This window comes from Colossoma macropomum, unplaced genomic scaffold (assembly GCF_904425465.1).
Source record: "Colossoma macropomum unplaced genomic scaffold, Colossoma_macropomum, whole genome shotgun sequence".
In the NCBI taxonomy this organism is placed as follows: Eukaryota; Metazoa; Chordata; class Actinopteri; order Characiformes; family Serrasalmidae; genus Colossoma; species Colossoma macropomum.
This window is the reverse complement of record NW_023494800.1, coordinates 17,141,406-17,157,674: the sequence shown is the minus strand read 5'-3', so window position 1 is coordinate 17,157,674 and position 16,269 is coordinate 17,141,406. Positions and strand designations below refer to the sequence as shown.

Sequence of the window (16,269 nt, the reverse complement as noted above, 5' to 3'; positions counted from 1 at the left end):
ACAGCAATCCTTTTTGCAATGTTTGCTACATCACTGCTATCACAGCAAAACAGTCAAGCAATCAGCTTTTTTACAGTTTGGACTATGTTGATGAAGTAGACAAATTAAGACAACTTAAAACTACAGTGTCAACAGCATGAGGCTCAAGTGTAAAGAACTGCTGTGAATGATGAATGAAGTGACATCAGCATACCTCCTCTTTCACAGTGCCAAATTCAGGGTCCAGGGCTTTAAAATGATACCTGTAACTGCCCTCTCGATCTATAGCCGCCTTGAAGTCCCGAAGGGTAACTTCTCCTAACCTGACACCACCACATACACATACAAATTAATATATTACAACTATCACATGCTGAAACAACATTAAATATATGATTTGATAGTATTGGCTTTTAATCTAGATATAAAGAAAAAAATGTGTCACAAAATGCAGTGATAAACCGACCTCTTCGGGATGTTGATCATGAAGGGGGTGAGAGAACGGTCTGTGAAGTAGAGGACCTTGGTGCAGGCTGAAGAGTTGAGCACAGGGCTGCTGTGAGAGTGGGACATTTCTGCAGCAAAGCACACAGATAACAGAGGCATGACTTTCATTCTGATAGGTCTGTCAGCCTGTCTCAGAAATTAACTTCATGTTTTCTCCTTGTTTTTCAAATATTTGAATACATTCAAACTATACATTCAAAATATATTTTTTAGATGCAAAAAATGTCTCATATCTACAAGGGTATGCTCAGCATAAATATCAAGCATACACAAAAGGTGTTTGTGTAAGATGGTTGCTGGAGAAAAAAGTAGACTTTAATAGACTTTAATTTTGATAACATTCTTGAGAATGACTTTTCCATAAGATATCTCCCACACAAATAGTATCACATTGTCATTATGAGGTAAAACACAGAGAGGCTATGTGAAGGCACACACATGCATAATGAGTTGTAGCAAAGAGTCTCTAATCAGGATAGATGGCTATAGTGTTTGGCAGTGTTTAGCTAAGCAGCTAACTTCGCTACTTTTTGTGTGTAGCAACTAAGGCTATTAGATGGGATCAGAAATTCAAAGTTTCCATTTGTTTGTTTGTCACATATTTGAATATATTCATATTTTAAATATATTGCTTAAAAATACTCTACTAAGAAAATAAGTAGAATACATAACTGCAGTAAAAGCTAAATATCTAAGTCAATGTTATGTCTCCTATCTCCACAAGGTGGTGCTCAGCATAACCTTTCAAGCTTCCTGAAAAGCACACTGTGTTTAAAGCAGTGATTGTCAACCTGGGGATCGTGACTCACAACAAGACCGTCAAAAAGGTAACGACATTAATAAAATCCCCATGCCTCTGATATCCTATCATTATTATTATTATCAGCTAAAGAGCGTGGCTGTTCTGAAAATATGAGCACACCAATTGGAGTGAAAGTAAAAGTCTGTAACTGGTGCGGGTGGCTGCAGTGGCTGTGTAGCAGCTTAGTCACTACCTTATATTCATACATATTGCTTCGGATGTTCTGCCATATAAAGCAATTCAATTTCTGCCTATTAGCATTATTCAACTCATAAATAGGTTGTCTTATTCATAATGACAAATGCTAAAAAGCTGTTAAATGTTTGCAAAAATTCTAATACCTTCAAATAATTCTAATTGAAGCCAAAATTGTTGTTATTTTGTTTATTTACGGTCAGCTATGACATGCTCTTCCCTCCATTTGGTAGTTGTCATATATGATAATGTTAATAACTAATAGGCCATACTAGGAAACGCAGCACAGTTTGCTTTAAGCATTCCAATAGACATTTTCTACATTCTGCATATTTCATTTAACAAATACTCAAATTTTAATTTTTATTTTGACAGCCCTACACTGTACCATTTGTGCTTCAGAAACAGAAGGAACCCATACCAGTCATCCTACAGAGCAAACCTTTTAGAAACATTGACTCGGCAGTCATGAAAAGCTGAAATAAAAAATAAAAAGTAATTCTAAAGCTTAACTCCTTCATTAGCATTGTATTTTCTTTCTTCCCCAGTCAGTCAAGGTCAGTGGTACAGCACTGTGTATGAGAGAAAGTCTTACTGGTACTGGGAGGCCAGGAGTCCCTGTCTATGTGAGTGGCCTTGTGTCCTGGAGATTTCACCCTCACCTGCAAAGGGTTAAAAAGACTTCCCTAAGTCCAGCTTTCTATGAGACAGAACTAATTAAGACGTTATCAGGCTGGGTCATGAGGCACTGTGTACACAGTGTGTGTAAACATTGCTGATCCCCCACCTTCCGCTCCTGCCTGTGATGTGTGTCCAGTGTGTAGAGGCGGTCCATAAGGCTGGCCACGCCCTGCTCCAACGTGTCCAGGGTGTGATGTTGAGGGTCGTGACCTGCAAAGCTGTTCCTCAGGCTGCGCAGAGCATCTCGCACCAACTGCAGCTCCTCTGCCTGACAGAAACACATGGTTTACTGTCGCAACCAAAACCCATTAGTACTGGCCCCAACAGCAATTTGAATATTTGTTGGTGTACACAAAATACTCATGCTCAAAATTACCCTTAAAGACAATAATAACTATGTTCACATGAAAATTAAGAACGTTTGTTACTGCAGTTAAAAATGACAGGCAGGCTGAGTTGCTCTTCTAAGCTTCTGCTGCCATATGGAAAGTGGTGCATTCTGTCGCGTTCAGAGATGATGTACCAAACACAAATTTATTATGTATTTATAATGTAAACCAGCTATTTATTTTTAACATTCAATGTACTTTAGCAATACCTGTAATTTCTAAAGACAGTTGCTGATGAAATGCCTCCAAGAAAATAAGACAAAGCTTCCGAATACTAAACAGAGACTTCATTAACAATATAATGAACAACTTGTTTGGGCTAGCCCTACAACACACACACCTACTGTAAAGAAGCCATATGTGTCCCTCAACACACAACTTTACCCCTTGGTAATAATATCATGGGTGAATGTTTGAGTTTACATTTTTGCCCTCTGAAGCACGTGGAGCTTAACTATTGAAAAAGTAAATAAGCACATTTGTCAGAGCTGGTCCTGCTTAATTATTCATATTTACAACAGTTTTGTTATATCTTTGAAGATTATTAAATGAATTATTATTAAATGAAATTTAAATGCAACAAAATTCAACTCTTTGATCCTTTGATGGCTGAACTCATTAAGAGAAGAGGAAAAGACAGCTACTTACTCCTTTGTGTGATTGTGTTGTACTGTGCTCTGAGGCTGCTGGGTGAGAGTAACCATTGCTTTGAGCGCCAGGAAGCTAAAACAAAGGATGAAAATAAAAGCTCTTTATTGCATATAATTACAGGCAGAAAATGTATTTTAGTTGCTTTTGTCTTACCTCATTTTGCTCATGGTTCATTAGCTCCTGAAGAACCATCTGCTTGTGCTCCAGCTCCCTCTGCAGGTCAGCCTGGACATTACAGAAAAGAGGGGGTGAGAACAGCTGAATCTGTTGGAAAGCCACCAAGTGAGTTTGCTCTGAGGTATACTATTAGTTTAGTACCTGCTGATTGTTGCTATCTGTCAGCTTGCGCAATGCTTCATCCAGTTTGAGCTGTTGCTGCTGTATCAGGCGATCCTTTTGCCCCAATTCTTTCTGCATAACATGCACGTTACTCAAACACCGTTCTGATTTTGAACTATAGCGTGTTAAGTGTAAATTAGTTAAATGTTTCTAAGAACAGGTCCAACTGACCAACTAGTGCGGTACAGTGACGAAATTGTGCGGTGATGAAACCTGCCTCACTGCTTATCTTTGGAGTACAGAAGTAGTGTAATTGTATTAGCAACACTTAGCAGGAAAATGACTACTTGTACCTTATATTCACTGAGAAGCCTGCTCCTCTCTTCTAGCTTCCTCTGGAGCTCAGCCTGGGAAATCATATACACACTGATTAAACACAGCCACAAAACCCCAGACAAGGTATAATTCAAAGCACAGGGTGTTTGCAAATTATGTCACGTCACTGTGTTGCTGTGGCAACCACAGATGGAGAGCAGGAAGTGATTTTTTACATCATGATCACAAGCTCTCAAAATGCTTATGTTCTGCGTTGTTTATGGTTGTTCAAATCGATCTAACAGAGAAACCATGATAAGCTTTTATCCGGTAATAAAAGTTGATGTTCACAAACGTGAAAAATGCAAGAAAAAACAACAATCGGCAAAATGGCTCACAAACCTTCATCTGTAAGTGCAAAACAGTAACTTGGCAGTAACTTAAAAGTTGATAATGAAATAAATAAAAAGAATAATAAATGCTACACAAAACTGAAACATACCAAATTCTAATTTAAAGTCTACTAAAATCAAATAAAACAGTTGCAGGCTGAGTGGAGGTGCTTAGAGACTAAAAGTTTGAAATGTTTATGTGACACCAGCGAGCAAAGTTTTAGAGAGTCCTGTAGTGAATTCTAGCTCGCTGGTGCACTGTAGCTAAATGTAGACTTTCCCAGTTTGGTAAAAGGTCTTGACACCTGAAGGGTGATCCAATCACTGGAATGAATGATAAAATGCATTATTTACACAGAGCATTTTTGTGATATACAACGGCCAGTAAGTGCTTTATAGATAAATAGAAGCCAATTTTTTCTCGGACGCACAGCCATAGATGACCAGCCAACCTTTTCATACAATATACAGTGATGAGTATTGTAGGGGTCACCAGTAATGAATATTAAAGCAGAGTGGTGTACAGAGTCTAAAGTTTCGAGAGTAGTTACAGATGCACATCTGTGTATCACCATAATCCAGATTAGACAACAGTGTTGCTTTAACAATCTTTCTCCTTGTGTGCATTGGCAAACACATTTTGTTTCGATACAGGTCAGTATGGACACCATACGGGCTTGCCTCCATCTCGTCCATTCTGCTTGATACTTCCTGCCCTCCATTTGGATTTCGCATGAAGTATCAAATGACTGCAAACAACCTATTAAATATTACACTGGGGCTGTTACACTAACCTGATTAAACTTGATTGCTTGATTTACCAAATCAAAAATAAATGAATGATTCAAGCCACTATGATGAATCTGATGACAGTATTTAAAAAGAACTCCATCAAAACTTAGTGAAAATAATTTGTATCAATTACAGATATAATCGATTGTGATAGCCCTACATTACACACACAAACAATCACATACACACAGACTCACGTTTTGTCCAGCCAGTTCGTCCCGGTTCATGCTGGTGCGCAGGAGTTCCTGTTTAAGCTGGAGCACAGAGGCCTCCTGTAAAGCCATACGCTGCTGGAGAGCATCCTGCACACAGCACACCATTACATTCATAGCCCTCCTCTGCATCCCTCACCACATACTGCCGTACTACACAGCAGTTTAATGGGTGAGCTCTGATGTGTGTCTGTAGTTTAAATGCTGACCTGTCACAGAGCTCTTAAGAATGAAGGGTTATGTGTCTACATAAGGTCTATTGAAAGTACTGAGACTAAATTACTCACTTTGACTCCTTGAAGGTTGCGTGCCTCCTGTTTGTACTTCAACAGGTCCCTCTACAGGACAGACAGACAACAACCAATGATCGGGACAAAAACAACAACCATAATGAAAAAGAAAAAGCAATGTTCAAAGATACACAATCAAAGAAAAACACTAGGAGATAGAGGCCATCTAGAATCTAGGATTCCCCCAATATAAGAATACATTAAAAAATAAAATAAAAGAATGCAAAAAAGAGCCTACCTTCAGTTCCTGACTTTCCTCCATGCTCTGGTCAAGACGACTGCGGATTACTACCTGCACGGAATAACAGAGCATTCCTTCACTTAAAGGTTGAAAAGCAAATTCCTTCACTTAAAGGTTGAAAAGCAAATGAACCCTATCATGCAAAAGGACATTACCAAATGGTAAGGCGTGAAACAGTGTGAGGGAGAAAACGGCCAAATGAAGTCGAGACAGAGCTAGAGAGAGGAGCAGGTGAATGGAGAGGAAAGGAAATGGACACCTGCACTCCACACACACACACACACACACACACAAAGCAAAGCCCAAAGCTAACCACAGAGTAACCTGATCTTTCCTGCTAGAACCAAGTGAGACAGTGGCTATTGAGTGAGTGTGAAAGAGAAGAGAAAGAATATAGAGAATTTACAGTGCACAGCAGCCTCATAGTAGATACAGAGGGTAAAAAGGCTGAAACATTTTAGCAAAAAAAAGTAAAGACTCACTGTAAAAGAACCAGAATGAAAAAACAAAGATACCAGCTGTTGCTCTGCATTTTCCACTCCCTCTCCCAAACTAAGTGAGACCTCCTGCTCATCTTCAGGTAATGATCCATGGAGAAGCAAAGCCTGTAATCCCACACACACACACACACACACACACATACACACACACACCCACACACATACACACACACACACACACTCTATTGGTAGGAGCCATTTCAAGTTCTTATGATCACAACATATGATCCTTGAGCTCAATTCCTTCTGCTTGATGATCTACTTCAACCACCAAACTTGATGCCTTTTAGTTACACTTGGTGCTCACTAAGTTACACTTAAAAAAATCACTGCATTATAGTTTTCTAGCTTTTTTATTGCATCACTACTACTTTGCAGGTGTATACATACATACATACTGTAAAAATGTCTTGACATACTTTGACTTGACATTTTTGCCTTACGGTCCACCTTTAAATTTAGCCCAGTATACATAACAAGCCTGGAGAATGCACGTCTAATTCAGCATCCATTTCTGAAATGTGTTGTTGATCTGTGTCAGCCAAGTAGGTCACCTGTAAGCTGGACACCATTCTCCTGGCCTCCACCATCTCCCTCTCCAGCTGCTCCTGCTGCTCCCACAGCTGTTCTTCCCAGGCAAAGCTCCGCACACATATCGCATCATGCTCTGAGGCAGATCCTGGGCCACATGAAACCAATTTAACCATGCTATCTGTGTAGCAGTAGGGAGAAGATGCACCAAATCAGACAAATCTGTACTTTTATGACAAACCTTATCCATCAGTACTCTGGAGACAGCACCAAACTACCCCATTTTGGCAAGGTAGTACAAGTCCTGAAATTCCTGAAGGGTAAGATGCCCTCAAAATCTAATCTTTACTAAAAGGCTATGGTCTCATTAATTCTGAAATATCACACAGATCACTGCATTCCTGGAATTTATTTATTACTCCAGGAAATGCTTGGGGTCAGGTGATATTTTTTTTTCCTCACTGGATAATAGCAATCCATGAATTTCTAGGTGAGTGTTGCAGACAAGCAAAGTTACTTTCATACCTTTTATTTTGTAATGTCTACTAATCATTTGCACTTGCCATTAAATGCAGAATGCTATCGCTTTGTTTAAATTGTTAGTTATTATTTCTGCTAAAATAATAATAATAATATAATAATAATAGTAACAAATACTAATAAAAATGTAGTCTAACCAAAATAACTTTTTACAAATTTGACATTGCAAATGTTTTTTTTCTGTCATTTGCCCTCTGTCATAACTTAAAACTGAATTATTTAGACAAATTTCAATTTAAATATATTTTTAAACGTAAAATTTTTAGTGTTGTACTTGCAAAGATTAGAAAATTGATAAATTGCTGCAGGTTTCACCAGGGGAGCTTCTTACTCCAGGTAAGGGAAGTCTTGACCCTGTTAGATTTTTAAGAGTTTATTTACCTTAGTCTGTTTATGCATCACCATCCTGCACGTTCAAAACTCATACACAGATACGGTTTAGCGCTTTGGTGAATGGTCTTTGTTCTTAAGGGCATTCACCTCTTGCATTACCTTTGAGTTCTCCTGACTGGATGTCCAAAAACTGTGCTTTTTCCTCTGATAGGCTGACGCAGTCTTTTGGGGTGTGGATGGGGCTGGGAGAGCTCAGGCTGAATGAACAGAAAAAAAAAATACGTAAAGAGCTAAGCCTCTGTTCCCAAGACAAAATCAGGCTACTCAACAACAACAACAACAACAAAATAACCTCAGCGCCCTTTTTCTTCTCTAAATACGAAGAACACAAACCAGGGATGCTAATCTCTGACAGAATAATGATTCAATTTGATTAAGATTCACAAATGTCATCATTATTCAGTTCAATTAGATTGTTTTGACATGATTCAGAATAAGTTTTTAAAAATACGCTGAGCAATGGAACTGGAGAAACGATGTACAGAGTTGCAAAATATGATAAAAAAACAGTGCACTTTTACATTTTCAGCACATTTATTTTCAAGAAGCAGCACATTTTAGTAAAACCAAACCAATATTGCAACTTTCAAACTTCAAAAAACTGGGTGTGTACCTCTGAATACTATAATAATCAATTATAACTGATTCCAACAACGCAAAACTGATGTCATTAAACCGCCACCTTCAGATTAATGATTAGCGAACATGTTCTCTTCAGATTTATTTAGGGGGCATGCACACTATCCTGACACTGTCAAACAAATTCTTACTGCTGTATATATAGCACTGGAACAATCGATTGGGAGTGCCTGCTGTCAATAGTTCCTGTTTAAACATTGCAGCTGTGATGTCTGATGCCATGGGCGTTCGTCTCCAAGCTTCCCTTATCCCCTTGGACTTTCCTCTGCAGCTCCTTTGTCTTGCGCTGCAGAAACCTTCTTAATGCAGTTACAGTGGCAAGGAATTGAATATAATCAAGGAATACTTCTGGTCATAAAGAACACACGGATTTTCTAATTGACAGCTACTGATGTACATAAGAAATAACTTACTGTTACAGGGAGAAACAGCAGAACCATCAGAGCCTGGGGTCTAATTTATTTAGGAGTCTTATTTTATGAGTCGCAATATTGCCATTGTCTTTTAAAGCCAATAAAAAATTGGTCAGAAAAACACTCCTGTCATTACTCAGTTCAATTAAGGTTTGCTGATGCTACCTCAAAAGCGTGCAGCCAAATATGGCACATGGCTATAAATAAACATTAACATGTCTAGTGGCAACTAAGGACAGTGCCTTTTATAAACGGGTTGTCATGGAGACATCTAGAGTCAGCCCAGTAATAGGTGCCCAATGTTGTGTTCCCCCACTGAAAATCTGACACAACACAAAACCATGCTATTTAATCACAAAATAACACATTAACATTTTATATCTTATTATAAATATTATTTGGAAGACTGCATGTTTGCACTGGAACAGTTTTGTTTGATCTGAGGGTATATAAATAATGTACTTCTGACCCACTTCAAAAGCTTCGGCCCATGGATGAACCTTGTGCATGAAATTTGTATTGCATCTCTTATCTGAAGAGAAAGCGACCAATGCTACAAATGAAAGCTGGTAGCCTGGTGTCTAAATAAACATGTTTTCTGTGATCCACATGTCCATCATCAGTTAGCTGCTGTACAGTAGGAAGTATTCCAGATGAGTTAGCCTGGCAATGCAAGTTGACTCTGGCAAGCCCTCCAGATCCAGAAGCACAGCACTCAAATCTGAATTCAACCCAACACTTGTCACTGTACTGCAGCGCTGCCAGAGCTGTCTCTCAGGAGATTTCAAAGAGGTGAAGAATCTCCCTTATGAGTGTACATCACATTTGAGCTACAGAACCTAATTTAATATACCCCTACCTCATCCCCACAAATGATCAGGCAATACAAAGGAGTTCCCTTAATCAATACTGTCCCCATATGCTTCATTCCTTGTGCAGGGATTAAGTAAATCTCATTGGCTCCTCTTACACTTTCAATAACCCAAAGTGACATTTCTGCCAATAGCCATTCTGAGAGCTTGTGGGCTAAATAACCTCTAGAGAGTTTGTGTTCATGCGCTGCTGAAACCTGCATAAAAAAACCTGCAACTCCCATGGCCGATCCTAACAGACTGGAGATTTCAAGAGAGACTTTTTCTCAGAGAAGCTGGAATGGATTAACCACTGTAGAGTTGTAAATCATAACCCTCAGTGATCTGTCTGCAGGCAATAAAACCCTGCAGATTTTCACCATTTTTGTTTTGTGTGCTTGTGTGTCTGAAGCAGGGATAGGAGAGGAGCAGAGCCATAATTCATCTCTTTTCACCACAACAATGCAAGTTCTGCAAACAAACAGAGGAGTAGTTGTTTTGTATTGCTGCTGCTGTGTGTGTGTGCATTTGTGCTAGAGGGGCTCATTGTCCTTAGCCAGGCACCAGGACACAGGACTGAGGCTCTGAAAGAGACATACTCTGCATTTCTGCCTTTTGTTTTTTTTTTCTCACGTTGTGGGTAAAGGGGAGGGGGTGGCCTCTTTTGGAGTTTTACCCTCACCCCCCTCAATACCGTCAATCCCCCTTACATACCCCAAAGTTTGGGATAAGGGCTTGGAAACATGACAATATGTATAAATCTTATTGTGCTGTGAATGAGAGGATTTCTGAAATTTTGATAATATATTCATTTGAATTCTATAACTGATGCAGCATTGCTTTATTTTAAATGAACTTTGACAAGGTCAGCTCTTAACTCTTTAATGCAGAGGTCAAATAAGCTGCTATTTATGTATTTTGATCCAATCTTCTCCTTTAATAACAGGATTTCTTAATTAAAAATGTTAAGACTTACAAAGCTTTTAGTGCCCTCATATAGACTATTTTCTTGAAGTTGCTAGTCAGTCTACTATGCAGGCCGATGTTACTGTCAATATAGCTGCAGATGTTGATACATTTTTGCTCTACTGTCCACTCTATGTCAGAATCACTCATGTAAACTATCACACCCATCTTTCCTATTACTCCGTCATCATTTTAAGTGACGTAAATTTCAAATGCTATTTTCTACAGATCTCATTACTGCAGCTACCAAAGCTGATTTAATTCAGAGGGAAATGAGCTATTCATCTAATCTAAGTAAACCCGAAGACATCTCTGAACAGCGGTCAGACTCCCACACTCAAACTATGAATTCAGGGTATGGTGCAACTGACTGCCTGGAAAGAACACTGATACGTTTAGCATGAGAGAACATTGTGCAAGCATGACATTTCAAAAGGCATGTCCTCAAGTGAAGAATATCAGGGTAGACTTCTGTAAAACATCCTCTCTTTTGGTAAGCCAAACCAGATGAATAAAGACAGCTTAGGGATGGATAATTGTTGCCTGTGACTAGCAAACCCACAGCATGCAAACCTAGAACACTATCCTCATGCTTAAAATAAAGACCAGCTTTATTTTTGCTCCTAGCATAAATCAAAGCCTTTACTAAGCTGTGAAAATGTCTTCTTACAAACCTTTTACAAAGTGCAGGATTTACAGCACAATGATGGAACAATGTCACAATGATTATTAAACAACAGTTTACATTTCTCACTTGCACAGAGCAGCTTGGCTGAGGTTCGTGTACCCCAAGAATGTGGCAGATACTGTGTGATAAACTGCTGCTGTAAGCTGGGACATCTCTGCCTGTTGTCTGATTACACACAGTGCTGTCTCACAGTGCATTCAGTGTATACTGGCTTTTAGACCCTTTCCCTGCAGGAACTGATGATCTATAAGTGAGCATGCTGTGATCCTTCCCAAACTGCTAATGATAGGAGAAAATCTCTACACTTGCTGGAATTCGCTCGCTATCTCTCTAGAAAAATATCTGAAGACTCTTCTGACGTTTCTTGCGAGGGCTCTTTAAACACCCCACATTAAACTAGCAGTGATTAGATATAATCACAGGAAGCCCATTAAAACAGTGTATTTACACTTTGGCATTTGGCACAGGTCCCAGAAATTCATGTTTTTTTTAAACACAGCAGCCACTGCGCTGAAAAATGTTGACACAACAAAACTTCTACGCCTGTTCAAAAGGGTCAAGGGAGAGGAAGAGTGACCTTTTGCTATTATAAGCACTCAAATTTCATGACTGAGCATGCTGAACATTACTTCAGACAGATGTACCCCACCTTTTCTCAATTGTTCAAAAAGCACTGAACACAGAGGAAAAACCCAACATGTCTTATATAAAAACCTACATAAGATATTAAATTAAATTTCAGCATGTGGGTGGGCTGCATTGCATAGACATTAAATGCTGTTGTGTGTGTATATATATATATATATATATATATATTACACACATACACATACATACATACATACATATACACACACACACACAACAGCATTTAATGTGCGTGTGTGTGTATAATATTTTTGCTTATTGTTTTTTGTGGAAACTCATATCGTAATACCGATAAAAATATCATTTATCTAGCAGCCCTAGTTTGTAGCAAACAACACACACCAATGAGTACAACCTTATTCTCCAAGACAATGTCAAACCCATACACAGGTCTGAACTACAGACTCCACCTGTGTCTGACGTCACATAAAACAACACTGCACTGTGCTGACAGTCTGTACAGACAAAAAAAAAAAAATTACTAAACTAAACTGTCAAACTCAGCACTTAAATCAAACTGCAGTTCCATGTGACATTCTACTCAAGCAGAATGGCTGCTTATTTTCAAGAGCTTCAGCAAAGTGATGGCAATGTCAAATCAAATACAGCTTTCTAAAATACAGCCCTGGTCCTCTGGGCCACGTGCTGTCAGAGACATCCACAGCGCTCCTTTGTACTAATTATGCTGACAATCAGAAGTGGGACACGGTACAGGGAACTTTCTCCCACACAACACAGCATTCAGCCCACAGTAAGAGACCAGAGAAGCAACTACATGATCAATTTAGAAGAAAATGCCCTGTTAATTAATAACAATCTAAACTACATATCAGAATCTGGCATGCACATGATGATTTTCCAAGAGTACTAATAAGTTCTAAATGATGATTTACAATTTAAGGAAACATGCTGTCAATGAAGTCTTACCATTTAATTTGTTTTGCTCCCATGTCGGCTTTAAGTTGCTACCCCACTGCACTGCTTCTGTTCATCCACGTAACAAGGGCTAGAAAGCTGCTCACCAGCATCTTGTACACAAACAGAAACACTTGTCTGGGTTCACTGATAAATCCCCAGACTGGCAGAAAACAGAGGGAGACAGTAGCCGAAACTTCCTAAAACTGTCCATTGACAACTTGACAACACGCAAATTACCACCCAAACCTCGGTGCTCCAAGTAGACCCTTTAAAATGAATATGTCAAAGCTAAATATGCTTCTGCCCAGCATGTGGTCAGTTAAAAAACCTTTGAGTGTGATCCGCTCTTCAGCTGCTCCCGACGTGGCACATATGGAAATCCTGTTTTCACTCCCCGCTTCAATTACAGAGGAGAGAGGCACTGCTGTGTCGCTACGGCAGCTGTATCCTGCCTCTCTCTCTCTCCCTGGCAGTCTGTCTGTGAGTCTTCTCCTCTCAGACTACTCCCCATTCATGTTAACTGCTATTTGCAGCCAGACCCATAAAGCTCTCAGTCGCTGAAAAAACACAGCCAGGTTGCTCCTGTTTTTCTTTTGCTTGCACTCACACTCTCTTTCTCGCCTCTTTCTCTTGCAGAGATGTCAGAAATGGCTCAGCCCTCCTCTCTTTCCCCTCCCCCTGTTTCTCAACTCCTCCCTCCACCTCTTCTCTCTCTCTCTCAAGGCCCCCCCAGCCTGGTCTCTGTAGAGGATCACTTGGGTAAGTGGGATTGAGGGAGGAGGGAATGTGTAATTTAAAAAGGCAAGAAGAAACAGAAGAACACAGAACACTCAGACAGCTTTGCTAGTAGACAGCTTACTGGAGGCCATGCCATACTTTTATCACTTCAGCAGAAACATTCAGGAAAAATCTAAATTAAAATTTAAGAGAATTTTCTTTTTCCTCCATAAAGAAATGGTTAAGCCTGAATTAAATAAGTGCACTAGGCAAAGGAACTCAATTAGGTAAGAACACTGTGCCATTTCTCTGGTATTTGGGATTCCTTGTTTTAGACTTATTCCAACTGTTTTGTGTCTTGTGCTAAGTTGGAATGTACTGTTATTGGTCAATAGGGGGCACTGTTCCTGTAAAAGTACTTGACAAAGGCGTTGGTTATCAACATCCATCCTCAGACTGACATCTTCAGCTGTGCTCTTGCTGACCAAACCAACTTTTGTCAAGTTATCACTCCATGCTCAGTGTGTGCTTACATAGCCTCCAGCTGTCCTCATAGATTACACTTTCGAATAGCTTCTCTCACTGTTACAACACACTGTACTGTTTTGCAGATGTCCCCTAATTCATGTGACAATTTGAGATTTAAACTACAGTGTGCTAAACAATAACAAAAGGTACATAATGGCAACAATGGGGACGAAGAAAAAAAAGCAGAATAACTCCAGTGTAGCACTAACACACACACCTGGAAAGTATCTCATGTACTAAAGTTTCTTTTTTCATTTGCATATTCCCCAGCATTTTTTGCCCAACAGAAAATGCATATTGTAATCTTTCCAAGTGGCATTCAAAGTCTGCATGTGTTGCTGATAATTTGGTGATATTCTCTTTGTATAACCTATAATTACGCTTTTTTTTATTGAATACATTTCTGTACTAACCATACAACCAGCATAAATCTCCATTATATTATCAATTATCGACCCAAGGCTAATAAGCGAGAGCACCTTAAACATTCCAATCCTTTTATAATCACATCCCTCAGCCCAAATGCTGGAAGAAGGTAAAGCTAACTAAAGGTCACTTAGTGGAACAAACAAGGTCCATATCGCTTGAACTAATTTTAACAGCACAGCATGCAAAGGGCTAATATAAATGCAGAGTCACATATTTCCTTGTTATCAGTAGCAAGGCAATATCTTAAAGCATGATAAGGCATACTGGCGCCTCAGAGAGCATCAATGGGCACAATATCCCAGCAACATCCCACATTTACAAAACAAACAGCACCTAGCCCTCGGGAGGCAGCCTCTTGCCTGTCATCCATCCCAGGCACTGCTCATAAAAGCAGCGAGGAGAATGAGGCACTTGTGATAAGGTGCTGCAGGGTGTGTTGGAACTTTAATCTGAACAAGAGAAGCTCTGAGCTGGACTGACAATGTGCAGAGTGAGGCTGGGTGTTTCCAGGGGAGTGAACAGAAAGTCGCTATTGTTCCCAATGGCTGAGAGAGAGCCAGCTGTGCCAACAGGCCTGACGGACGGGCCTGAGGACAGGGCTCACAGGCCCAGAGCAGCTGCTCAGCTCGTGCCTGTATGAAGGAGCACCTGAGCAACCACTGCTCCAATACAACTGGACAGGTTCCAACATGTTGAAGTTTGGGATCACAATGTGAAACTGCTCCACAGAAGGGCTGAAAAATGAACTGTTTTTATATCCAAATCGCAATTTAGGAGTGCAATTTTCAAATCACAAGAGCTGCAAATTTTTTAAATTATAGTCTATATTCTTAAAAAATATGGTTCCTTATTAAAGACAATCACTCTATGTAGAACCATGAACACTCAAAGAACGATTTCATGCTTAAGGGTTCTTTGCATGGTGAAATGGTTCCTTAGACTGATGGAGAATGTGTTGTATATGGTTTTATATAGCACCAAAATGGGTTCTGCTATTGGTACGGTGTCAAGCTTGTAACAACAGAAGAACCTTTTTGGTGCTATACAGAACCCTTTGCAAAAAGGTGCTACATAGAACCATATACAACACATTCTCCATCAATCTGAAGAACCATTTCTGCATGCAAAAAACTCTTCAAGTATGCAAATGGGCCTTTGGTTGTTCATGGTTTTACATAGAACCACTGTCTTTACTGAAGATCCCTTGAAAACCATCATTTTAAAGCGCGTACATTACCAAAAACATTTAAACAGGCGAAACTGAACTTAAGAACACAGAGCTTGTAAAACGCCTGTAGATAAGTTAGACCAATCAGAGGCAACCAAACATCCATGCGTTGTGACATCACAACCACAACTTATTGTCAGTCTGGCACACTATGTTCAGGGGCCAAACCCCAAGCCAGAAAAGGTGGATATTGTGGTCTTCTTAGCCAAAAGAAACAAAAAAAATCAGGCCTGAACCTCAATTTATAAAAAATAATCACAATTTAAACTGCAGTTGCAATATTAGTCGGAAAAACGACAATTAGATATTTTCTCCAAATCATTCAGCCCAAGTTTACGGCATGCTGAAATGGGAAAAGGGAAAAAGCACAGAAATACACACATAAAATAGCAACATCACACAAATGAGACTAATATTTCCATTCCTGTCATTTTGCTTTCATGTTTACATTCTTCACATAGCTTTCTGCGCACCATGGGTCCGCCTACGGGTGCTATCAAAATACTGTTGTTGGAGTTAAAAACAGCAATAATGGTTTATGCCTGGAATAATAAA

General features: G+C 39.5%; 1 protein-coding gene across 5 annotated transcripts in view; it reads right to left on the bottom strand.

Moving 5' to 3' along the window:
• Positions 1–16,269, bottom strand: part of dixdc1b (DIX domain containing 1b) — a 29,845-nt gene that overhangs the window by 2,813 nt on the left and 10,763 nt on the right. For 3 of the 5 annotated variants that reach the window (XM_036588089.1, XM_036588091.1, XM_036588088.1), the window contains 15 exons: positions 7,789–7,886; positions 6,780–6,937; positions 6,241–6,330; positions 5,881–5,940; positions 5,723–5,776; positions 5,482–5,532; positions 5,180–5,284; positions 3,837–3,890; positions 3,523–3,615; positions 3,358–3,429; positions 3,202–3,276; positions 2,271–2,432; positions 2,079–2,145; positions 446–554; positions 194–302 (listed from right to left, as the gene is read on the bottom strand). In XM_036588089.1, coding sequence (XP_036443982.1) covers positions 194–302; positions 446–554; positions 2,079–2,145; positions 2,271–2,432; positions 3,202–3,276; positions 3,358–3,429; positions 3,523–3,615; positions 3,837–3,890; positions 5,180–5,284; positions 5,482–5,532; positions 5,723–5,776; positions 5,881–5,940; positions 6,241–6,330; positions 6,780–6,937; positions 7,789–7,886 — 1,357 coding nt within the window. The remainder of the gene's footprint in view (positions 1–193; positions 303–445; positions 555–2,078; positions 2,146–2,270; positions 2,433–3,201; positions 3,277–3,357; positions 3,430–3,522; positions 3,616–3,836; positions 3,891–5,179; positions 5,285–5,481; positions 5,533–5,722; positions 5,777–5,880; positions 5,941–6,240; positions 6,331–6,779; positions 6,938–7,788; positions 7,887–16,269) is intronic. The other 2 variants (XM_036588090.1, XM_036588092.1) reach the window with 2 other exon arrangements.